Source organism: Tiliqua scincoides, chromosome 8, assembly GCF_035046505.1.
Source record: "Tiliqua scincoides isolate rTilSci1 chromosome 8, rTilSci1.hap2, whole genome shotgun sequence".
Classification (NCBI taxonomy): Eukaryota; Metazoa; Chordata; class Lepidosauria; order Squamata; family Scincidae; genus Tiliqua; species Tiliqua scincoides.
In genome coordinates, this window is record NC_089828.1 from 56966246 (window position 1) to 56991661 (window position 25416).

Consider the following 25416-nt stretch of genomic DNA (forward strand, 5'->3'; position numbering starts at 1 on the left):
TGCTTTTAAGAAGTCTCTATTCTCACTTCAAAGTATATCTATTGTCCTTCTGCCTGTGTTTCAAGGAAGCTTGATCTGAAAAGTTTCATTATACCCTTCATTTTTATACCCACTGGGGCATGATAAATCTCTCTGATTAAATGATTATTTCCTTGAATTGAATTTCTTGTGTGTGTGTGTGTGTGTGTGTGTGTGTGTGTGTGTGTGTGTGTGTGTTTTATATGCATTTCCTGGACAAACAATATATCTGGGTTATCAAGATTGCAATCTCATATATAAATAAAAATGAAATAATGATATCTAGGTTATTTTTTTTTTTAATTTTTACTTATTTGGTAAAACACCCCAGCCAAAGCATCTCAGGGTGCAAGCCTAACTCCTTATGTCAGTGCTTTCCAGCACTGGCATAGCAGTGGCAATGGGGTGTGTGCTGCATCCTGCAGTTGGGTGTCACTCACGGAGGCCTTCTCAAAGTAAGGGAATGTTTGTCCTCTTACCTCAGAGCTTCATTGCCCTTATGTCAGTGCTGGAAAGGGGTTAGGATTGCGCCTTCAATGGAACAGCATATCTGTTTGCATCAAGATAGCTTTTTGCCATTGATAGCAATCAGAGACGGTGGGATACATTTAAATCACAGCTATGGCAACAGGTGAAGGGGTTGGAACCTTCCTTTTCCCTGCCTCCTAGCTGTGATCCAAATCATGCACATGCATTGAGCATCTCTCTTTTGAAAAAGAAAACTATTGCAGGGTCCAACCATGGAAGTTCCACCTCTCATTCAGTTTGGCTCAGAGACCTCAGATGTTTTTGAGGACAAAAATGTGTTTAATTCTTCTCTCCTCTCAGGTTATATAAACTCCCCCAGAGACAATGGCGATCCTTTAATTAGCAAAGAGCTTTTCCATCACAGCTGTGCTTAGTCCGAGACATTTGTTAATGTCTCGTGAAAGGGTACAATTTGTCACTCACTTAGAAAACAGCTAATTGACAGCCACTGTTCAGTCCTTCTCCTGACCTTCTGAAACGGGCTCCTTCTATACCGTGTTTCAAGGATTTCTTAGGGCAAACTCGAGGCTTAATTTGGAGATGAGGCTTGACAGCAGTTGGTCCTTAAACTACTCTGCCCCCCTTGGGTCAGGATGCGGGAAGTAATAATTATAAAGAGTTATGTTCTTAAAGAACACTCCAAAAGAATTTCCTTATTTCCGACTAATCGCAACCTGAGACTGCACATTAATGGATAAAACTTCCTTATTCTGAACCAGACCGCTGGTCTTGCTGTCGTTGGTTTGCTGCCTAGAAAGCTTGACCTTATAGTGAAATGGCACATATAGGAAAATTCCCACTCCCCCATAAGATAAATTGGAGTTAATCGGGGACCATACTTATGGCTTTGCCCCACACTGGCCTTGAAGGGGGGAATTTTCTCCCATAAGAAACAATGGAATAAGGTTTTCAACATTCCTCTTCTCGCAGCACACACTGACCTCTATGGTCTTCCCCTTTTGTGATGTTACTTCCATCTTCCAAGAGACTTGTCTGGGTTCTGGGCTCTGTTTTGAGGGCAACTGTCTGTTTTGTAGTCTGTGCCCAGATAGGTCCAGCAGGATCTGAAGCCAACAGCCCTCTCCTGTTAATTTCCACCACCTGGCATTCAGAGGTACACTGCCTCTGAACATGGAGGTTCCATTTGGCAATCATGGTTAATAGCCTTTGACAAGCCTCTCCTGTATGACTGGTGGATACATGTGGGAATAGCCATGTTTTCTCCTGAGATATGGAACTTGTTCCGTTCCATCGTTCAGTTCATCTTAAATGCAGATGAAGAGGTTTCTTTTATTTCCCAGTGATGTTGAATTGTGGGGTTTTATTTCCTCTGTTTAATTTCAGCCTAAAAAATGACATCCCTGTTCAGTGCGGTAAATATGACGGCCTGGTGGAGCTGGCCACAATCTGTGCCCTTTGCAACGATTCTTCGTTGGACTACAACGAGGTGGGTGGTACTTGAAGCCCTGCCACCTCCGTTGCCTCTGCGGTGGGGACAGGAAAGCATTTCCGGTGGCAGAGAGAGACTGGATCGTTCACCCATCTGTGAAGTGTGAATAGCAGGGAGTTCATCTATTACTTGGAGTTCAGCACTGCTTTGGGTTTATCAGTATTTTTTAACTCTCTCGTGCGGGACTCCAGCCATTTCACATATGTTTTAAACATAATATTGGATTTTTTAACTTGCTCTGTAAATTTGTGTAATGAATATGATGGCAGCTAACGCGGGTAGGGGAAAGAATACTTTTAAAAAAACTGTTTGCTTTTTAATTTTCTAAAAAGTATATACAGCCCACCCACCCACCCCCGTATCCATGGATACAGTTTCCACTGTTTCAGGTATCCGCGGTTCACAAATCCCCCCCCAATCACACTCATTTCACCTGTTTTTTGTTTTGTTTGCCCAGTCTCAGCCCTCCAAACTGCTTCCTCTTTGCACCCTCTGAGTGTGAAGAGGAAGCAATATGGAGGGCTTGTGCTGGGTTTGTACGCGTAGGGTCTGCTGCTATCCATGGTTACTGGTGTTCTCAGTAGTAGTAGGTATCCATGGTTTCAGATGCCTGCAGTGGCAGCAGGAATGTGTCCCCTGCAGATATGGGGGAACCACTGTATTTTATAAAGATCAATATTTTTTAAAACCAGGAAAATAACCTTTTACTCGTACATTTGAAAGCTGAATTCCTGCTTACTTAATCACTCTGAACCAGTTATCATGTTTTGTGTTCTGTGAAAATGGAGTTGCAAAGCTTCTCTCTTTTCCTCTCACCACTCAAAGGTGTGATCCTGCCTTTTCTCTCCTGTTTATATCAGTCGAAGAAAGTTTACGAGAAGGTGGGGGAAGCAACGGAAACGGCCTTGACATGCCTGGTGGAGAAGATGAACGTGTTTGATACGGACACCAGCGGCCTGTCCAAGGTGGAGAGAGCCAATGCCTGCAACACAGTGAGTAGGAGAGAAGGATAATTTCCTGTGTCTTAATCAAATTTAGGGGAGGGACATCTGGGGAGGACAGCTTTTCAGAAGCCATGTCTTCACCCCCCGCTCCATACTGGTCACATTTGCTGAGCCATATTGATGACTAACTGGTTAAGGTTTGGTTGGTGTGACACAAATGGCTCCAAATTCTGCAAGATGTGAAGGCACAAAGTGCCCTAGCTCAGTGGGAGAACCACTTCCTTGCATGCAGAAAGGCCAGGTTGAATCCCTGGCAGAGCAGGGAGACCAGCAGCCTCGTCAAGGTGGAAAGAGCCCATAATAATAATATTGGGTATTGGCAACCTTCAGTCTCGAGAGACTCTGGTATCGCGCTCTGAAAGGTGGTTCTGGAACAGCGTCTAGTGTGGCTGAAAAGGCCAATTCGGGAGTGACAATCCCTTCCACACCGGGAGCAAGTGCAGTCTGTCCCTGGTCTGTCTCCCTAGTTATGGGACTTCCTTCTTTGCCTCAGACTGTTGGCCAAGTGTCTCTTCAAATTGGGAAAGGCCATGCTGCACAGCCTGCCTCCAAGCGGGCTGCTCAGAGGCCAGGGTTTCCCACCTGTTGAGGTCCACTCCTAAGGCCTTCAGATCCCACTTGCAGATGTCCTTGTATCGCAGCTGTGGTCTACCTGTAGGGCGCTTTCCTTGCATGAGTTCTCCATAGAGGAGATCCTTTGGGATCCTGCCATCATCCATTCTCAGGACATGACCGAGCCAACGCAGGCGTCTCTGTTTCAGCAGTGCATACATGCTAGGGATTCCAGCACGTTCCAGGACTGTGTTGTTAGGAACTTTGTCCTGCCAGATGATGCCGAGAATGCACCGGAGGCAGCGCATGTGGAAAGCGTTCAGTTTCCTCTCCTGTTGTGAGAGGAGAGTCCATGACTCGCTGCAGTACAGAAGTGTACTCAGGACGCAATAATAATAATAATAATAATAATACAGGTATTTCTATACCGCCTTTCTTGGTCCTCAGATTTCTCCTTAGACTTTATTCAGGGCGGTTTACATAGGCAGGCAATTTAAATCCCCTTAGGGATTTTTACAGTTTGAAAGAAGGTTTCTATCTTTCAAGAAACCACAACATTCAGATGTTTCTTTCATTGATCTGGTTTCACATTCTGGCCTCCATCCTCCCACGGTCAGAGCAGATGGAATAGCTCAGCTCAGCTTGTCAGCTGCTTCAAGGTCGCACGGTGCTGCTGGCCTCGAACTGGTGACCTTGTGGATGTTATCGTCAGGCAAATGGAGGCTCAACCCTCTAGACCAGACCTCCTGCGCTCCATGCCTGCAGGACCGTGAGCAGGAGAGAAGGGTGCTTTCTTGCATCTTAATAAAACTTTGGGAAGGATGCTTTGTGCAGCTGCTGGTGAGTGAAGACAACTCTGAGTTAGAGAAAGAAATAGTCTGGTTCAGGACAAGAGCAGCCACATGTCATCCTGTTGGCAGTAGACCCAGTGAGAGGATGAACTTGTAATGTTGGAGGAAGAATGAGAAGCATGTTGCTTTTCTGAGATCTCCAAAAGGATATCGTGGAACTAGAAAAGGAGCAGGAGAGAGTGAACAAAATGGGTACTGGGTTAGGGCATCTTTTGTTGAGGAAAGGCTATAGCATTTGGGGTTTTTCAGTCTAGTGAAAAGGTACCCAAGGAGGGACATGACTGAGACAAAATTATGCAGGGGGTGGTTAGGGTGGAGAGTAGGATGCTCTTTTCCCTTTCACACAATGCCAGAACCAGGGGACAGCCACTAAAATTGAGTTAGAATAGACCAAAGAAAATATTTCTTTACCCAGTATGCGATTTGTGGAACTCCTTGCCGCAGGATGTGTGGAGATGGTGTCTGGGTTAGATGACTTTAAAAGGGGATTGGACAGATTTCTCAAAGAAAAGTCCATCCCAGGTTACTAGCCATGATGGAGTATGTGCAACCTCCTGGTTTTAGAAGTCGGTGACCTCACAATGCCAGATGCAAGGGAGTTGCGCCAGGATGCAGATCTCTTGCCATGTGTGCTCCTTGAGACATCCGGTGGGTCATTGGATAGGAAACTGGACTGGAATGGCCTTTGGCCTGATCCAGTGGGGCTCTTCTGATGTTCTCGTGCTTCTGGCATCCCCGTAATGTCAGTTTTTACCCTGACAATCAGCAAGTGAGTAGTACTATAAAACTGTCAACTTTCCACCTTGGCAGACAAGTCACCTGAATGGAGGTTTTGTGATCTTGTGTGCTTTCCTCTTTGCAGGTGATCAAGCAGCTCATGAAGAAGGAGTGCACCCTGGAATTTTCCCGCGATCGCAAGTCCATGTCTGTTTACTGCACCCCAGTGGCCTCCAGCCACAACTCCTCTGCCAGCAAACTCTTTGTCAAGGTAGCTGCACTGCATGGGAGCGCCCGCTGCTACTGCTTTCATGCTTTGAACTTGATAATATCTTTTCCACTAGGCGGTGGAGAACTGCCTGAGTTGCAAAGGGGCAAAACACTCATCTGATGATGTTGTTATTATGATTTTATAATTGGAAGCCCAGATAATCTCAAAAGGCTTCTGGCCCAAATGCTAAACTCTGTGACTATGATTATGAGCTAGATATTAACAGTCTGAGCTCTTTCCTTCCTGAGAATATTTTATAGGGCTCTGGCCCCCTCCCCCCTGATTGTAGGGCATATAATGGTGCTTGCAGGGGGTATATGGGAGATAAAAATGGTAGAGCCATGTACGGGGTGTTGCTGGCACAGTTGCAAAAAATGTGCAAGCTGCAAGACATGTGGGGGGGGAACTGTAGGGGTACATGTGCCCCCTCCCTGCTCCTCCCGCAAATGCCATATTGAAAGTTCTCCCAAGATATCTTCTGGCTATATTCTAGTTGTTAGGTTCTCACCCTACTTAGTTTTATCATATGAATTTTAGCTGATGAACCGATTAATGAATACATCCAGCCTGCATAAATGTTCACCTGGCACCAAGCCAGGCAGACTATTTAAGTCAGGGGTGCTCAATAGGTGGATCGCGATCTACCGGTAGATCGCGAGGCAAAATGAGTAGATCGCGGAGTGCCGACCCCCCCCTTCAGGTGCCTCTGGGAGGAAACGCCGGGAGTAAGGCCCATTGTACTCAATGGGGCTTACTCCCAGGTAAGTGTGGCTAGGATTGCAGCCTCACAGCCTAATCCTAGGCATGTCTACTCAGGAGTAAGTGCTGTTATACTCTGTGGGGCTCAAGGTACACCAACATACATTGTACACATAAATGTTATATGTTATGATGGCGCGAACATTGTAAAAAAAACTCTGGTAGATCTCCGGGCCTTGCTGGGTTTCAAAGTAGCTCTCAAGCCAAAAAAGTGTGAGCACCCCTGATTTAAGTGGTATGTTTTGCCCCCTGGGAGAAGCCCAGGCTTGCCCTCTGCAAGAGGAGATTGCACTGAAGGATGGCAAAACAGCGCCATCTAGAGGCCTCCAAGAATTCAGCCCACCTTCCACCAGCTCTGCAAAAGAAAGGGAGGTTTTTACGAACTCAGAAATAAATGTACATTTATTGCATTGAGATCTGTCGGTTCCTCAAAATCATAAACATGCCCTGAATGCTTGATGTGTTAATAGGTGCCATAAGTTCCTGAAGACCCGATATCTTTGGCATTCTGCATTCCCCAGTTCTCCACAGATTCCAGAGTTTCAGCTGTGTAATCATCTCTCTAATGAGCGGTGGAGTTGTCTGTTTCTATTTTTCTCTTTGTTATATTCCTGTAATTTTTTTTGTTATTAATGGAATAGAAGGCAGGGCTCCTGGTGCTGCAAGAAGCGCAAGTTAGGAAGAGACCTCTTGTTGGCTGTCCTCCCAGCCTGTCCTGTCACCATTTAGCCTGCTCTGATAGCCCCCGCTTGCTTCCAGCCTCCCCTGTGACTCTTTCACTGCCTTCCTTTCCACAGGGAGCTCCGGAGAGTGTCATCGAGCGCTGCAACTACATCCGTGTGGGTGCCAATAGGGTCACCTTGACGCTCTCCGCCAAGGAGCAGATCCTGTCTAAGATCCGGGAATGGGGCACCGGCATTGACACCCTGCGCTGCCTTGCACTGGCCACGCGGGATCACCCTCCGCGGAAAGAGGACATGCACCTCGATGATGCCAGCCTCTTTGTGAACTATGAGGTGAGGTCAGCTGAGGTTAGACTCTTACATGGGAGCCTGGGGGCAGAAACATGTCTTAAGGGCTCCAGACAGCCTTACAGAGGTCTTTCTGTCTGTTTTCTGGAGAACACTGGGACTCCTTGGAGGCTTACTGGCTTGCAAAGCTACCATCTAGCCAACCATTGGTCCCTCTAGCTCAGTAATGTCTGCTCTTATTCACAGTTGCTCTCCAGGGATACAGAGGAGGGCCTTTCCCAGAACTCCTTGGAGAGGCTGCTAGGGAAAGAACCAGGAGTCTTCTTCATGCGAACCATGTACTCTGTTGCTGAGATACAACTTCATCTTTATGTCTGTCCCTCTGCTGGCAGATGAAGAGGGACAGATCATTTGTTACTACAGACAGTGGCCCTGGAAAAAAAGAGCTGCAGAACCCAGAAGAGTTTTTCAGCAATTGCATCTGCTGTGCTGCAAACGCCCGCAACACACCTGTGGCCCTTTTGTGGCACGCCAGTGTGCCATGGCACACTGGTTGTAAATTGTTGAGCTTAGACCAACTCTCAGCACTACAGTATAGGTGACCTGGAGGAGGACAGAGAACCAGTGGGAGGGAGCCAGAGTTGGGTGGGTGGGGGGAATTCTGGAGCACATCTTGCAGGAAGCCTGGGCAGGGTTGAGACAGCAAAAAGATACCACAATCCCGTGCTGTAAGCTCTACAGGAGGGACAGGGAGGGGCGTGTTGGAGGTGGGGGTGGCCATTTATGTTAAGGAAGGGATAGAATCCAGCAAAGTAGAGACTGAAGGTAGGTCCGACTCCATAGAATCTGAAATTAAATCCAGATAAGACAAAGGCTCTCCTGGTTCGGAAACCCTTGGTGCAGGTGCTGGAGTATCGGCTTGCACTGAATGGGGTTGGACTCCCCCTGAAGGAGCAGGTCCGCAGCTTGGGGGTCCACCTGGACTCGCAGCTGCTCCTGGATTCCCAGGTGGTGGCTGTGGCCAGGGGGACCTTTGCTCAGCTTCGGCTGGTGTGCCAGCTGCGGCCATACTTGGATCGTGCAGACCTGGCCACAGTGATCCATGCCATGGTGAACATCGAGGCTAGATTATTGTAACGCGCTCTATGTGGGGCTGCCCTTGAAGACGGTTCGGAAACTGCAACTAGTGCAGAATGCAGCGGCCTGCATGGTTACTGGAGGTAGGCGGTTTAACTCTGTCAGTCTGCTTCTCCAGCGGCTGCACTGGCTGCCCATTCGTTTCTGGGCCCAACTAGGGTGCTGGTTTTGACCTTTAAAGCCCTATACTGCTCTGGGCCAAGGTATCTTAGAGATCACCTACTCCCGTGCAATCCAGCTCGTCCTCTTAGGTCATCAGAGAAGGCCTTTTTACAAGTGCCGCCACCTAGGGAGGTACATGGGGTGGCGGCAAGAAATAGGGCCTTCTCAGTAGTGGCACCAATGCTATGGAATTCCCTTCCCTTTGACTTAAGAACTGCTCCCTCTCTTGTAACTTTCCGGCGAGGCCTGAAGACCCTTCTGTTTAGACAAGCCTTCTGAGTTCCTGGCCTTTGTAACATCTTTTTAACATCTCTTAACATTTTTTAACATCTGTTCACAGGCCTGATCCTTTTCTAATTTGCTGCCCTATTCTCTTACCTGACTAGTTTTTATCTGACTACTGTTTTTATGATATATTATGTTTTTATCTGCTTTTAAATTATGTTTTTAACTTGTTTTAACCTTGTTTTGTAAGCCGCCTTGAGTCCCTTTGGGGAGAAAGGCAGGGTAAAAATTGAGGATAATAATAATAGATGGTATCTAGATTAGAACTGAACCTTCAATTTCACCACCGCATTTGTGGGCATCAAAATGGGATACTGTTCTCTGGGTAGGGAAATGGTGGGCTAAGAGGCCACTTTAGTTCAACTGATAGTTGGCAGCCTCCATGATTTTCTTCCATACTGCCCCTGGGAGTGATCCCATGGTGTTTGCCATTTGGTTTTACCCCTCAATTCCTCTCTGAACGATGCTACATGATGCAGTATAATTTCATGGGGAAAGAGACGGTGAGCCCTACAAAAGAGGTAGGTCTGGTTTTCCTCCCTTGTCTCCCATATAGTCCCCCCCAAATTTGGCCGAATTCTCAACTTAGAAGAAACTTCTAGTCCAACCCCAAAACAACCAAACATCTAGCAGTTGGCCCAGGTAAAATCCCAGGTCTGACCAGAATCTTTTATGGTCGAACCAATCTAGAGGAAATCAGTGGGCTATCTGTATAGGCAGAGCTATGTGGGAACCAGAATAGAATTGTTCTAGCATTCTGTAGCCCCAACAACCAGAAAAAAAACAGGTAGTAGGAGTAATCACTGAGCATATTCAGTAGTTTGTTTTGCAGAGTTTCTTTGCATAGGATAGTCTGGAAGATTGAGGTGGTACCACCCTGAGGTTCATCCTTTCCCCCCTTGCATGCAGATGAACCTGACTTTCGTCGGCTGCGTAGGGATGCTCGATCCGCCCCGGAAGGAAGTGATGTCATCCATTGAAATGTGCAAGAAAGCTGGCATCCGGGTCATCATGATCACTGGGGATAATAAGGGCACGGCGGTGGCCATCTGCCGGAGGATTGGGATCTTCTCGGAGAGCGAGGAGGTGGCAGGCAAAGCCTACACGGGGCGAGAATTTGATGACCTCGCACCAGAGGCACAGAGTCAGGCCTGCTGCAAAGCCCGCTGCTTTGCTCGGGTGGAGCCTGCCCACAAGTCCAAGATCGTCGAGTACCTGCAGTCTTTCAATGAAATCACAGCCATGGTGAGCTTGCAAATGGGATTCTTCATTTGGATCACCTCTTCAGTTCTTGGGCGCACCTGTAGGCAAACAGGAGCACGACTGATGTCTGCATGTCCTTCTTGAGAACCTCCCAGACCTATTTGTTCAGTCACTGCTGGAAAAATGCTGTCGGTCTATGTGGATCCTTGATCTTTTCTAGTAAGGTGGTTCTATTCCAGGGGTGCCCAAACCCCGGCCCTGGGGCCACCTGCGGCCCTCGAGGCCTCTCAATGCGGCCCTCAGGGAGTCCCCAGTCTCCAATGAGCCTCTGGCCCTCCAGAGATTTGTTGGAGCCCACAGTGGCCCGACGCAACTGCTCTCAGTGTGAGGGCGACTGTTTGACCTCTTGTGTGAGCTGTGGGATGAGGGCTTCCTCCACTGCTTGCTGTTTCACGTCTGCGACACAGTAGCGGCAGCAAAGGAAAGGCCAGTCTTGCTTTATGCAAGGCCTTTTATAGGCCTTGAGCGATTGCAAGACCTTCATTCATTCATATAAGTTCATCTTTAATATATTCATTTATGTAAACTTATGTAAATTTATTCAAATTTTAAATGTAAATGAATTCTTTTTTCCCCTGTCCCCCAAAACAGTGTCAGAGATGATGTGGCCCTCCTGCCAAAAACTTTGGACACCCCTGTTCTATTCCATCACTACTTTGGCAGCTCCAATGCCAGTTCAATTCAGGGTGCTAGTTTTGACTTTTAAGGGACTTTTCAGCTCAGGACCAGGGTATTTGAGGAACTGCCTCCTTCCAGCCCATCCTTTGAGGTCATCGGCGGGGACGGTTTTAACCATGCCGCCATGGATGGAGGTGACTGGTGAGGAACGGGGCCTTCTTGGTGATGGCACCCCAATTGTGGAACTCTCTCCCTTGAGAACTTAGGACTACTCCGTCTGGAGGCTTTTTGGCGGGCCCTGAAGGCATTTTTGTTTAGGTTGTCTTTCAATAGCTGGCATGATTGACTGGCATTTTAACTGAAAGTCGCTTTTAATTATTTAATTATTAAGTGACCCACTGGGTTTCTTTGTTTTTATTGTTTTTAGTGTTATATTGTTTTGTTTTTGTTATTGTTTTAAAATATTGTAAGCCACCCTGAGTGCTCTCACTGGAAGAAAGGCTGGCTAAAAATGGATTAATTAAATCTTGCTGACCACTGGGGGAACCGGCGCTGAGCGAGATGGACTTTTGGATCTGATCTGGCCAGACTTTTCTTAGGTTCCTCAGGGTGTATCTTTATTTTCCCCCAGACTGGCGATGGAGTGAACGATGCCCCTGCTTTGAAAAAAGCAGAAATCGGGATTGCCATGGGTTCTGGCACGGCCGTGGCCAAATCGGCTGCAGAAATGGTCTTGTCCGATGACAACTTCTCCACCATTGTCGCTGCCGTAGAGGAGGGCAGAGCCATTTACAACAACATGAAGCAGTTCATCCGCTATCTCATCTCTTCCAACGTTGGAGAGGTCGTCTGGTAAGAGCATTTGATCTCCGATGCAAAGCAGATTAAGGTCAGGGGCAAAGCGTAGGGATTGGGATAGGGCTGTGCGTGTATCCCAGAATTCCATAGAAGCACAGTCAACCTGTCAAATGTGTTGTTTGGGGACATGACATTCAGCTTCCTGCAAACCTCTACTTTTATTTTAAAAACTCCCAGTAAGATCAAGTTTCTAGCCCTCGTGAACCTGAAGTTAATGTGCTTCACAGTGATCAGTGCATGGTGTGGAGAAAGTAGGGAAAGAATTTTTTCTTTCCTCTTTTACAGTATTTTCCTCTTTTACAGTATTTTCCTGACGGCCATCCTAGGACTACCCGAAGCTCTGATCCCTGTCCAGCTGCTTTGGGTCAACCTGGTGACTGATGGACTGCCAGCTACAGCTCTTGGCTTCAACCCCCCTGATCTTGACATCATGGACAAACTTCCTCGGAATCCAAGAGAGCCTCTTATCAGTGGCTGGCTCTTCTTTCGCTACCTTGCCATCGGAGGTGAGTCCTTGCAGGCTAGATAAGGGGGTTCCTCGTTGAAGAGCTTGTCCTGAAACTGGTATCCAGTCCCCATGTCACAAGTGCCTAAAACGGTGGAGCCAAGTGGTAATATTGACCTGGATTGTACTGTTATAGGCTGTAGTCATAAGAACATAAGAACGGCCCCACTGGATCAGGCCATAGGCCCATCTAGTCCAGCTTCCTGTATCTCACAGCTTCCTGTATCTCACAGCGGCCCACCAAATGCCCCAGGGAGCACACCAGATAACAAGAGACCTCATCCTGGTGCCCTCCCTTGCATCTGGCATTCTGACATAACCCTCTTTTATTGTTGTTGGCAACCTTCAGTCTCGAAAGACTATGGTATCGCGCTCTGAAAGGTGGTTCTGGAACAGCGTCTAGTGTGGCTGAAAAGGCTGATTCGGGAGTGACAATCCCTTCCACGCTGGGAGCAAGTGCAGTCTGTCCCTGGTCTGTCTCCCTGGCTATGGGCCTTCCTTCTTTGCCTCTTTGCCTCAGACTGTTGGCCAAGTGTCTCTTCAAACTGGGAAAGGCCATGCTGCACAGCCTGCCTCCAAGCGGGCTGCTCAGAGGCCAGGGTTTCCCACCTGTTGAAGTCCACTCCTAAGGCCTTCAGATCCCTCTTGCAGATGTCCTTGTATCGCAGCTGTGGTCTACCTGTAGGGCACTTTCCCTGCACGAGTTCTCCATAGAAGAGATCCTTTGGGATCTGGCCATCATCCATTCTCATGACATGACCGAGTCAACGGGATGCAGTTGGATGCAACGGGATGCAGGGAGCCAAAGGGATGCAGGGGCGAGGCTGTAGACTAGGAGCTTGAATATTTGAATGCTCTCAACACATAGAAATCTAGCTGAATACATCTTCATGTCACACCAGCTTTCTGTGTGTGAGGAAAGCCCTAAGTTACTAGATTGCAATCGGTTCCTAATTCTGCTCTCTTGTGTCATTTTTTTCACTTGTAGTGTATGTTGGCTTGGCAACTGTGGGTGCAGCTACCTGGTGGTTCTTGTATGATGTAGAAGGACCACAGGTTACCTTTCATCAGCTGGTAAGTTGATGGACCAGAAGGGGCACCAGGCAGTTAATTTCTTTGTCTAATTTTAAACCTTGTCCTTTATTCTAGTGCTTTCGGAAGGGTTGCGTTTTATTCACAGTGTAATCCTATGGATGTTTGCTCAGCGGTACAGTGGCAGGCTCAGCACCTGCCGATTCCATAAGCAGCGGATGCCTCCCTACACATTGGAGGGCCTCCAGGATGGGATCGGAAGCCACTTCTGGTCATGTCTGGGACATTTCTTAGGCACAGGGAGGCCAGCAACGCACTCCGTGGACCTCTCTGCACCCCAGAACACCTCCCAGACGTGACCAGAAGTTGCAGATAGGAGCCAAAAATTACTTCCAGTCATGTCCTGGAGGCCTTCTAAGAAGGTGGGGAGGCCCTTGACCATGGTGACCACTGGAGGCTCAGCTCAGCCCCAATGTCATTGTGGCATCAAGTGCTGGACTTCAGCACCCACTGAATTTGTTATCTGCAGGGATTCTCTATCATGAGGGCCCACTATAAATCCTACTGAGCTCAAAGGGGCTTTCTCCCAATCTATATAGGAACACACCCTTGGTTTGGTATGCCTGCCATTTTGAATGGCTCCGAGGGGGAGGGGCCACTTGCACACCACAGTGTCCCTTGGCTCCCTTCAAGACTTAGCGCTTTGTACTCCCTCTAGCTTCACTGCCTGTTTTGCAGTGGTGCTTTTTGTAGCAACTACCATTTCCCCTCATGCCTCCCGAATTCCAGGGTCTGCTAAACTTCCCTTAGATAGGGGGATTGTGGGGGGAAAAGATGCAGCCCCCCCTACACACCTGTGTTCTCATCCCTGCAGAGGAACTTCATGAGGTGCACAGAGGACAACCCCATCTTTGAAGGCATCAACTGTGAAATCTTTGAGTCTCGCTACCCAACCACCATGGCATTATCTGTGCTGGTGACCATTGAGATGTGCAACGCCCTCAACAGGTAAAGTGCTCTTGGCCTGAAATCCCTGTCATCTTTCCACTTGAAAAGGATCCAAGACTAGATAAGGGGGAAATGTTCTAGCCCAGTGCTTATCAATCTTTTTTTTTACTACCACAACCCACTTTGGCTGCCGTGGCTTCAGGGCAGTGCCCAAGAATGCCTTGCGACTTCTGGGTAGCACCTGCATGCGATCCACTTTGTTAGCCACATCGCAGCTTCTGGGTAATGCCCCAGAATGCCTTGCAGCACCACAACCAGTACTGGGCTGAAACCCACCCCAAAATTGGATCGCGACCCACTGGCAGGTTGCAACCTGCAGTTTCAGAACCACTGTTCTAGCAGCTACAAACTAATTTGCTTCTACTCATTAGCTGCTCTGGATGGATTTGGGCAATGTTTATGAACCAGTAGATGTTGGCCTTTGTAGTTGGTATGGCAAGAAAATCTAGCAGAAGTAGTCAAGAAACCCCCTTGATAAAATTTTGTCTTTTTAAAAAAAAAATATAAACTTCCTTTTGAAATATTCCCAGATACGTATTCTTAGGAGGAACCCCAACATTCATTTTGACTTTTATGTGAAATGTCAGTGCCAGCTGTAATGAAGTGGTGAGCCAACACTGAGCTGGAGGGCACAGGGGCTCAAAATGTGGGTGCGTCAGGGTTAAAGGAGGGGCAGATATCTGCTGCCCACGACTCCTTTTATTTCACTGTGATTGCCTTGCTGGCTGAGTGCAAACAAGAAGGTGCCAAGCAAGCCTCTTTCAGGAGGAAGTTCCGCCAGGGCAAGGCATCTTAAATGGGGGGAAAATGGTTTGCTGGGCTTTAGGTGTGCAGGGAAAGGGGACTGAGGGACTTACCTCTGTTTCTTCTGCAGTGTGTCTGAAAACCAGTCTCTGCTACGGATGCCCCCCTGGCTTAATATCTGGCTTTTGGGGGCCATCATCATATCGATGGCGCTGCACTTCCTAATTCTCTATGTGAAGCCATTGCCTGTAAGTAATGGGATCTGGACCCTTGAGAGAGGGGAAAGAAACATGGCCAGGCATTTATTAATTTCTGCAGAGGAAATTAATTGGTCTGGGAAGTTTCATAAAGTAGGTACTGATGTCCTTAGTTCTAAATAACAGCCCAAAAGATTTGTTCCACAGATGAGAACTCAAGACTCCCTGGAAGAGATTGGCTGCCTGCTTCTCACAGCCTCTGAGAGTGCAGACGCCCCCAAGCTGTTGGGGCAGTGGGGGTGCTCTGTCTTTGAGGCACTCCCCTCCAGGAGACTTAGCTGGGATCTTTCAGTTGGGGCTTCAAGTGTGTCGAAACGCTGGCTCAATTTCAATGTTTTGGCTACTTCCCTGCTCTTGCAGTGATCTTCATGGTTTCAAAACGGTGTTACGTCTTCGGTTAGCCACTCTGGAACAGTGATTTTCAACCGGTGTGTCATGGCACATCGGTGTTCCGTGAAAGGCCGTGTACTGTGGGAGTTTGGAGCACAGTGGTTGAAAATCACCAAAAAACACTTCCGGGTTCTGTGGCTCTGTTTCTAGGGCAACTGTCTGTAGTAACGAATTGTCTCTCCCTCTTCCTCTGCTGTCCCTGCCTGTTCTGATTAAAGAGTTGCACAAAGGGGTGGGTGAGGAGGACAGCTCTGTCTGCAGCAGTAGGGTGGGTTCTTTACTCCCCCCCTCCACTCAGACCCCAATCTGCTGCCCAATGCGAATGGTCTCTTTTGCATCTTGGACAGGCTGGCCCTGACTGTGGGTGACAGGACGCTGGACTTAGTTGGCTTTGGCCTGTTCAGCAGAGTGCTTCTTGTGGCCTTATGTATAGATGGACAGTATATGGTTTCTAGAAACATTTAAATGCACAGATGATCCTTTTGCTTTGCAGCTGATCTTCCAGGTGACACCACTCAGTTGGCCTCAGTGGGTGGTGGTGCTGAAGATCTCCTTGCCGGTAATCCTGCTGGACGAAGGCCTGAAGTTTCTCTCCCGCAACCATTTAGAGTGTGAGTGCCCGCTGGCTGGCTGGCTGGCTGGCTGGCTGGCTGGCTGGCTATGACATTTTTTTATCCCACTATCCAAGGTGCTCATTTCAAGACCAGTATTAAAATGAGTAAATTTAAAGAGGAGTCCCACAATGAAAAATTGCAGTGTGAAATCCTTCCTGTGACTAAGTCCCACTGGACTTGGTGGGGCACATTTCAGCGTAAGCATGCCCTGGGCCACACTCTTGGGCTACAAGAACCTCTGAGATGGAGCAGCCATTGTGATGGCTATGAGCTAATACAATAAACGATTTTGACTTGAGGTGGACTCTGAGATGAGCCAGCCTGACCTTCTTTCACACTTCCTGTTTCAAATCTTCCCTGTTTCCAGTGGGTCCCCACCATGTGGTCATGGTGGCTGAAAGTGAAAGTACAGTCAAGTTGTATTCTTTGGCACAGTGATGGGGGTTGCTGGTTTCCTAAATACGCACATTAACACAGCTTTTGCAAGATCCCCGCTTCTCCCTCACTTCCTGGGCATGCTTCTTCACAAGAGCACTCTGGGAATAAGTTTTTCTTCAGGAGGGCTTTGCAAGGAAGGAAGTGGACACCTCTTTTCCTAGGGAGTCCTAGGTTTTAGCACCCTAGAGCTCTGCCTGCTGAGTTGAGCACCCTACCACTGCTTGTACTATCAGGCTGCAGTTTTCCTGCTTACCGCGCTGCCCCATGTGCTCACCGCGCCACCCGTGGTAGCCACACCTCACACTTTGGGGGCCCCTGCTGTAGTTCAGTTCCCTGCCAACAGGAAGTTCTGTGCACAGGGACGCCTTTCTAGGAATCCAGACTTTCCTTAACTTCTGCACTCCCCAGGAAACCGGCATTTGAGCCTCTCCGCACACCATTTGGGGGTTTTTGGTTATGAAAGTTTCCAGCTTCTTGGCAAACCAGTGGAGTTGAGGGAGTGTCTAACCCCCTCCACCTCCTTTGCGGCTGGCCCAGCTTTGATACGCCATCTGGCATGCAAGCCTTGAGTTTGCTGCTAGAGGGAATGATTCAGCCCATTGCTAGAATTAGTTGGATGGTTGGATTGCTTCCCAACAGTGCTCTGGGGGGCCCCCACCATCAACTTTGAAGTGGTTTCTGTGTGGTTGCCAGTTGCCTGAATCCACCCGGTGCAGAGAGGCAACCGGTGTGTATTAAGTGATCCTGAGTTGCCCTGGAGCGCTCCTGTCCAAACTTTAGGATTCCCTGGAGCCACAGGAATTGTGCAAATCTCCTTCAATTAACAGAGGCGTTCCAGCAAAACATGCGACAGCCATTCCCTGCCAACATAACCTGTTCCGCCAGGACTCCCAGAGGGCCTTGTTCACCGATCAGCATCCCCATAGCGACTCGCTAACAATGAGCAGCGGAGTAGCCCCTGTGTCTGCCTTGGATGCCGAGAGCCATAGCAAAAGGCTGTGTCATTTCTCTGTCCTCTAATACAGCCTTGTAGGGTAATCCTTGCTTGCCTGCTGTTACCTTGGAGCCTGAATGGCATCTGGGAAGGGGGAGCGTGCCTCTCACGGAGGCCAAATCCCATTAGTTTGGGTCTTTTAATCAAGGAGAACGATGTCCACCACCTGACCTTCCCAGGAGGGAGCCCTTCAGGCTTTCGTTGCTGCCCAGAAAGTCTTGTGAACGTGAAGGACAATCCAAGCAATTCACTCACCCTGAGCCCGTTTGCTATTTGGTTGGAAATCCTAATTGGTCAGACCCAGCTCCTAAAAAGGCAAAAAGAACAGGTCCAACATAGCTCTGAGGCCCGGTTCTTACTGAGATGGTGCAATCCTGTGCCTGGGCTGTTCCATACACCAATGCTCCCTTGTTCTAGGTGCTCCCTTCATCTAGAAAACGTGTATGTTCAGGAGCGGCCTGACATGCTTGTTGTCTAGAAGCAGGGGTGGGGTGTATAAAGTGGCAGCCAGTCACGCAAAGCACCACCTGTGGTCAATCGACATTGTCCCCTCTTGGGGCCATCAATTTCCAGCAAGCACCCAGAACGGGAGGCACCCAGGTTCAAATTCCTGCTCAGCCGTGAAAGGGTGATGCTTGGGCAAGTCGCACATCTCAGGCTAACCTATTTCACATGGTGGTTGTGAGGTTACAATTTACAGGATCTGTACAGTGCCCTGAGTTCCTTGGACGAAGGGCAGAATAGAGATGCTACTTGAACGTCCACTGATTTTGTGTTGGGAGAAGGGCTGTCCATTTGTCTGCTGCCCATCCATTTCATTCATTGGGTCTCATACCTGGGTTCTGGTACTATAGAATCCCCACCTTTTTCTGCACTCTACGTTAAATCTGTGTTACTGAAACAATAGCATATGCTTTTCCTGTCCACTCCTGCTCCACACCCTTTCCCTTCCTCTGTTGTTCTTGTTGAAACAACTTTCTTTCTCGTTGGAAGAACAACTGCATATAAGCTAGATCATCACAATAACATGGGGTTGTGAATACCACTCCACTGGTAGGGGCAGCATCCACCTATGCATTTCCTAGTTTAAAAGCTTGTGTGTTGCTGTCTCCTACTTTGATTAGACTTTTCATTAGCTTCTTTTCCTGTCTTCTTGTTTTACATCTCCCTACCCAAGCAGCCTTGACCAGCTATACAGGCTCGGGATAAGTTCCTGCTGCTACCGTGGATACTCGAAGCCGTGGATAGTAGCAAACCCTACTCAAATCCCCCCCTCTGTTGCACTCATGACTTGCCTCTCTTGGTTTGCAAATGCTTTGCAAAAGACAGCTTTTTTTCCCTTTGGAGCAAGAACCTGGACTTGTAGCTGCTAGAGGAACACTACAAGAGGTGACAGTGAGAATGCTACTAGTAAGTGGACTGAAGAGAACCTCCTGTTAGTGTTCTCACTCTTGCCTCCTGTAGCATTCCTCTAGTACAGAGGTTCCCAACTTTTTTTTCCACTTGCATACCCCTTGGCAGCCCATTCCCATAAATTGTACCCCTCATATTAGTAATTAATACAGTTGCTGTTACTTCGAATGTATATATTTTCAACTAGTGATCCATATCTGATAATACGTAAATTGATGACCAGAAACTAGCAGTTTCTGGGGCTTTCACAGTCCAGCAAGGCATTCTGATACAGACCTGCCTTTCTCTGCCATGATTCAATTATTTTTCAAGTACCCCTAAAGTTACCGGCAAATACCACTGGTTGGGAACCTGCTCTGGTAGCAATGAGTTCTCAGTGTCTACTTCTTGTTCCAAAGTGAGCGGAAGAAAAAGTGACCTTTTGCAAATGAAGAGAGGTGAGTCATGAGATTGGGGGGGGGGGATTTGAGAACCATGGATCACAGATATGGAACCTGTGGATATGGAAGAGGGGGGTGACTGTATAAATAAATAGCAATAACACTACAGGGAGAAAGTAAATGTCCTTTCTTATCTCTTCCCCCTTTTCTTTTCCTTCCAGGTAAAGAGACCAAGAAATGAATGACACGAAGGCAACTCAATTTCTCAGCAAAATGAACCCCAAGCTCTTCACTGGGACTGAAAAAAAAATTGCATGCTCGAACATTGCCAGATGCCAGCGAGGGTTATGCATGTGTGTGAAGTCTCGGACTGAATGCGGGTGAATCGTCAAAAGAACCGAAAAAAACTGATTTCATTTTTTTCCCCTTGGGTTTGTTTTTACTTCTGTTCTGTAGTTCTTTTTGTTTTCTGTATATAATGGTGCAGATACTGGACAGCTAAATTATGATTTGGGGGGTGGAATTTGTTCTGTAAGGGAGGCGGGGTCACCTGGATCCTCAGGGATCTGCGCCTGGAGATTTAACTCTTTCTTTCTCTTGTTTTCTGTTTCCTTTATTGATGCCCTGATAACTGCATTGTTTAAGCCTATCTCAAGGCAGAGACAACAGAACTTGTGATGGTTTGGGGTGAAGGTTGGTTAGTTCTTGCTTGCTTGGGGGGGGGGATAATGTGCAGCAATCGGGGTCCAACAGAACAGCAAAATCAGGCTGTTTCAAGAAATGATGGTAGCCAGGCTCCCTTACTGAGCAACTCTTGGGGGGGGACGGACGGACACATGACCTCCTTTGCCGCTCATTGCTCAAGAGGTTTGTTCCTTTGTTCCTGCCCTAGTTCCCTCCTTTGGGCCATATCTTGGTGGAGGCGCTTGGACTCCATTGCAGTCTGACTGCCCTCTTGTTCAAGACCGCAGCTCCTGATGTCAGTCTTGACAGCCTCGGGGTTTGGGAGATTAATGACGCTCTTTGACCTTTAGCCCCTGAAGATGAATGTTTGTGGAAATAAACCTGGCACGGACCCAAGTGTGGTTTTATCAGCCACACTTCAGTCAATCCTTATGTTTCTGCTTTTTTTCCTCCCATCCCCTGAGTGTGTATTTCAAAGCTCTATCAAGAGACAGGCACCTCCTGCTTCCCTGACACCAATGTGCTTGTGCTGACCCCTGGCTGAGTTCTGAAGAGCCTACAAGTCAGCAACTTCCTGCAAGTGGAAAGCTAGGATGTTGGGGAGAAGGCTTCTCGCCCAACCATCTCCCTGGCATGCTAGCTAGTTTTCTGTGTGTAGAAATCTCTCTCTCTGGCACAGTCTAGACACAGGTTTACCACTTCAGTGTAAACTAGGGCTGTACCTTTCTGTATAGTTTTAAAATGCTACCATGAAAGAATTTGGACACTGCCTGGGGGCAGACTAAATGACCTCGGGGTTCCGTTATTATAATTACTGATGTCTTTTTCTTTTTTCTAAAGCAGCTGTGGAAAGGGGTGATTTTGGATTGGGGCAATGATATGGTGGGGAGGGATTAACCCTTTCCCCACTTTGCTTATTCCTCAGCTTATATCACCCCTCTCCAAAGTTTCTGTTAGGTGCAGAGGGGGGGAAACCATATAGCCTATTTTTCCACCCCATTAAAATTTCCCCTCCATGGCTAAAAGTGAGGGATGGGATATTTAGGATCAGGGCTATGTTACAAGGGGAAAGGATCCCCATGCCACAGTCCCATGAGGTTGTTTGCTATCTGAGACAGAATCTTCCCCTGCAGTCGTGGAATTCCCATGTCATGTCCAGACTGGCCCTACAATGTATTGTCCAGTCACTGCATATGTCCTGAACTGTTGGCTTCTTTTGTTAAATATATATTATTCATAAGGAGGTGTTATGGAAGCCGTTTAAACATCTCATATAAGGAATCTTTGAAGAAGTCCACTTCCCAGATAGATCATATATCAAATGCATAGTCATTTCTCCTGTGCTTTTTAGAAATAGACACCATGGTGGTAGTGGGGTGTTCCAGATCATAGAGTCCACTTCCCAGATGGACACCATGGTGGTGGTGGAGTGTTCCAGATCATAGAGTCCACTTCCCAGATAGACACCATGGTGGTGGTGGGGTGTTCCAGATCATAGAGTCCACTTCCCAGATAGATCATATATCAAGCATGTAGTCATTTCTCCTGTGCTTTTTAGAAATAGACACCATGGCAGTGGTGGGATGATCCAGATCATAGAGTGGGGGGAGGGGTCCTGATCTCCTGTGCCATTTTCCCCATGGAAAGTTGTCCTTCCTTGAAGCAGAGATTTGTCGGTGAATTCCCCACTATTTGCCTTTGCCCAGGAAGAATGGAAAGAGCATGTTTTTAATGTGGCATAGATCTGGGCCTAAAATGCTCTTTTGTCTCTGGTCAGGCACAGCTGCACCTATATAAATATAAATAGGATTCTGCCATTGGCTTGGAGAAGAATTGCAGAAATATGAGCCCCTTTGTCCAGTCTGCACCTTCTGTGCAGCAAGCGACAAGAAAAGAGAGGGATGCAGGTGGCATCTGAGAAAGTGGCAGAGAAAGTAGGGGCAATTGCACCAATCCTGTCCCCAGTTGCACTACAGCAGCAATTTTCAGCCAGTGTGCCACAAAAGTTTCTGCAGGTGTGCCATGGGAATCTGGAGCACAGCAGTTGAAAACCATTGAAAAACTCTTCCAGGTTCTGGGTTAATTTAAAGGAAGCTGGAAGTGGCATCAGAAGACGTGAAAATCGTGAAGAAGGCCATAGAGGTCAGTGTGCCATAGCAGAAAAGCATTGAAAGTCTACAGCAACTGGGAAGAGGATGACTGCCTCCTTCCACCACCTCTCTTTGCCTTCACTGGCTATGCAGAGAGGATCTTGGAAGTGGTTAAAGGTGGACAGCAGAGGAGGTGGAGGTGGTGACAGCACAAAAAGGGCAGAATTTCAGCACTGTTTCAGGCCCCATCTTGATTTGTGCCATTGTGGGACACATTGTGGCACATCGCTGTTACCTGTTCAGCAATGAGCTGGTGATTCCAATATCTAGCAATGTGGTTGAGTTTACAGTGACTTCATCTTAGAGCAAGTGTGTGGGCTGTTGAAACATTGCCAATGTCTGGGAGTTTTTTTAAATATTTGGATCGAGTCTGGGCACTCCACATGTGGTGACATTTTTGGACCACAGTGTGAAAGCAGATTCACCTGCTCTGTTGGAACCCCCTTTTTCATCCCAGGAGTTGTTAGTTCATGTGAAAGCTGGTAGCTTGGATATCTCGGAGGCTCCAAAATGAATCTTGTGTGTCGTCGCTCACACCAATTGATATATCTCCGGCATGTTGTCGCTCACACCAATTGATATATCTCCGGCATTTCTTGTTTAAAATTCTACTTGTGTTACAGGCCGACCAAAATGCCCCACTATTCTTGCCGTTTGATACGCAAGTTGTGAAAATGGGGGGTGGGCCTGCAAAACTGGTTCCTTCTGGTGGTTGCCATTTTTCTGCACTCACAACTCCTACATGGGATGGTGTGTCATTGCATAGTGAAAGTCCAAGGGAGAGAACCAGAAACAAAATGGCAGCCACCGATGGCTTGTACCATGTGCCTCGATTGTGCTATATTCATAATAATTGTTGCCATGATAGTTAAGGATTAAGCGTGAGCTCCGATATTAAAGTTAACATGAGAACTTTTGACTCAGTCCTGTGTAGGAGTTTGAGCTCTGGGCATTAGTCTCTGCATGTCCCAAAACTGCAGTCCCTCAGCCTGGACGTGTGATTTCATATTTGTGTGTGGGAGATGTAGTTGCATTTTAAACTGGTTTTGATCCACTTCAGGTAGGTTGTGAAGCTGTGCTTGCCAATGGCATAGCTAGAGGGGGTGCGAAGCACTAAGTTTTGCAGCGAGTGCAAAATGGCTCCGAAGGGGAGGGGCCACTTGCATGCTGTGGTGAGGCTCCCTGCAAAACTTAGTGCTTTGAACTCTAGCTACGCCACTGGTGCTTGCAATAGTAGATCACTGTCATCGATGGGGTGCTCGCCCCACAGCTCCAGTGCGACATCTTGTGTGTCACAGGGCTGTTGGGTCATCTCAGGGATGTTCCTCAGACACTGCAATTTTGCACAGATCCTCATGGGTTTGGGTTGAAGCCATGAAATAATATTTTGGCACAATACATTTGCTGCAAGCCGTGTGTGTGTGTGTGTGTGTGTGTGTGTGTGTTTGGGGGAGATTTTGTTGTGGTGTGGTGCATCATGTAGAGGCACCTAAGTGGAGGTTTATCAGGACTGTTTAGACACCCTTCAGAATTTCCCCAGTAAAGGTCTAGCTTTTGAGCTGATGTTGCTGATCTAGAAAGCAATTTAAAGAATAGTTGGATTGAACATAGCGAGCACTGAAATTCATGAATGGAGTGCATTTTTTCCTCGATTGGATAAGAACTGAAATACTGATTCTGCTTTCAGTAGATGAAGCCATCTTATCTTCACGTCTCTGTTCCATGCTTGCTGAAGTTCTTTTGGTCTCTTGTGCCACTCTTAAAGGCATTGATGTTCTACCAGAAAATAAGGTCACAACCCTCTATGTTTATGTTCCTGGTTAATCTGGCTTGACCCCTGTGTAAACTCCAATATATGCGCTCTCACTTTTCCTTCCATTGCCCTCTATTGCCCTCACTGATGCTATCCCATAGCCCAGGGGTCTCCAAACCCCAGCCCGGGGCCCAGATGCAGCCTGCAGTGAGCCCCTATCTGGCCCGCAGCCAGCCTCTTGTCCCCTGAAAGCCTCTGGCCCACTTGACTGAACATGACCAGAGCTGTGCTCTGATTGCATCTGGAGGGTTTTCTGAGGGCCGGAGAGGCTGAGTGAATGAGCCCACTCATTCATTTATTCATTCATCTAAGTTCCATCTCTCATATATTTATTTAAATTTTAAATTAAAAATTTTTCCGGCCCTCAGCGCTGCGCCAGATATTTCATGCGACCTTCTGGCCAAAAGGTTTGGAGACCCCTGCCATAGCCTAATCTTTCCAACTATATAGCCTGGGAACTTTATTCTGTTCACTGTGTGGTCACTGCTGTTTTTCACCAAATCTAAACTGGTAACAAACCTGCTTATCTATCATGGCTCCCAAGCAAAAAAAACCAAAGGACTGTGGTTTTTATGGCTGTAGAGAATTAACAAATTAGAAGCGAAACTTGTTTGTTTTTAAGCTTTTGACATTGCTGAAAAAACTAGTCTGCTTTGGGGTGAATTTTCATTGCTTTCACTTACAGCATTGCATAGTTAAATCTGACGATGTGGCATGTGACTTTATCTGTTGCATAGTGTGATCCCTGACATTGAATAGATAGAATCACCCATGTGATGAATTTAGGGAAGGAGAGGCCACGTTAGCTAGGGCCAACAGTGGCAGTGCGGGAAATAGAAAATGGTCACTTGTATCAGTCTGGGAGATAGGCACACAGATATTTTCAGTTTCTAACCAGAAATCAAAATTGGAGAACCATCCGTGTAGCCCTGGTCTGGTCTGATTTTCAAAACCTTTATTTTAAAAAATCCCTAGTTTGTAGTGGGGGGCCAAAACAGTTAAACCAGTATCATATTTAGTTGGAATGCATAACACTTATTTATGTTTTACTCTCCAAGGTGCCACTGGATGTTTGCTTATTTCCAAGGCCCCCCAGTGAACCAGAACCTCCCCACACACTGAGGTGTTCACAAGGTTGTATTCTGCTAGGCCACAATGCTCACCCCCTGGGGAAAAAAAAAATTCAGCAGTGATTTTGCCCCATTAAAAATGAGGGATCAAATTCATTGGCCTCTGACCTTTGCCACAAACAATATGACGACAACCATCCTCTGGAATACGTGTGCCAAAAAGATGCGATCCATCTTTCTTCTTGATCACCATATTGTATAAAATAAGTTTCAGGAATTGGGAGCATCCCCATCCCTCTGGGAATGTATAGACTTGAACATACTACTGAGTTGGTTGAGCTGTACAGAAGAAATCTTGCATGAAGTGGTGTTGTTGTATTTAATAATATATAACTGTATTCAAGGAATTTTAATATGGAGCTTTTGGAAAAAAAACAAACACCTTTATAGATAATCTGTGGTTACAGGAAAGTTGTTATA

General features: G+C 47.3%; 1 protein-coding gene across 1 annotated transcript in view; it reads left to right on the forward strand.

The window, feature by feature from the left end:
• The window catches only part of ATP2A3 (ATPase sarcoplasmic/endoplasmic reticulum Ca2+ transporting 3), a 104491-nt gene extending 79075 nt beyond the window's left edge, over positions 1-25416 (forward strand). The window contains exons 10-21 of the mRNA XM_066635004.1: positions 1891-1993; positions 2857-2988; positions 5266-5391; positions 6948-7166; positions 9615-9950; positions 11218-11438; positions 11748-11950; positions 12938-13023; positions 13856-13989; positions 14864-14981; positions 15874-15991; positions 19441-25416. Of these exons, the coding sequence (XP_066491101.1) occupies positions 1891-1993; positions 2857-2988; positions 5266-5391; positions 6948-7166; positions 9615-9950; positions 11218-11438; positions 11748-11950; positions 12938-13023; positions 13856-13989; positions 14864-14981; positions 15874-15991; positions 19441-19460 (1816 nt within the window). The 3' untranslated portion in view covers positions 19461-25416. The remainder of the gene's footprint in view (positions 1-1890; positions 1994-2856; positions 2989-5265; positions 5392-6947; positions 7167-9614; positions 9951-11217; positions 11439-11747; positions 11951-12937; positions 13024-13855; positions 13990-14863; positions 14982-15873; positions 15992-19440) is intronic.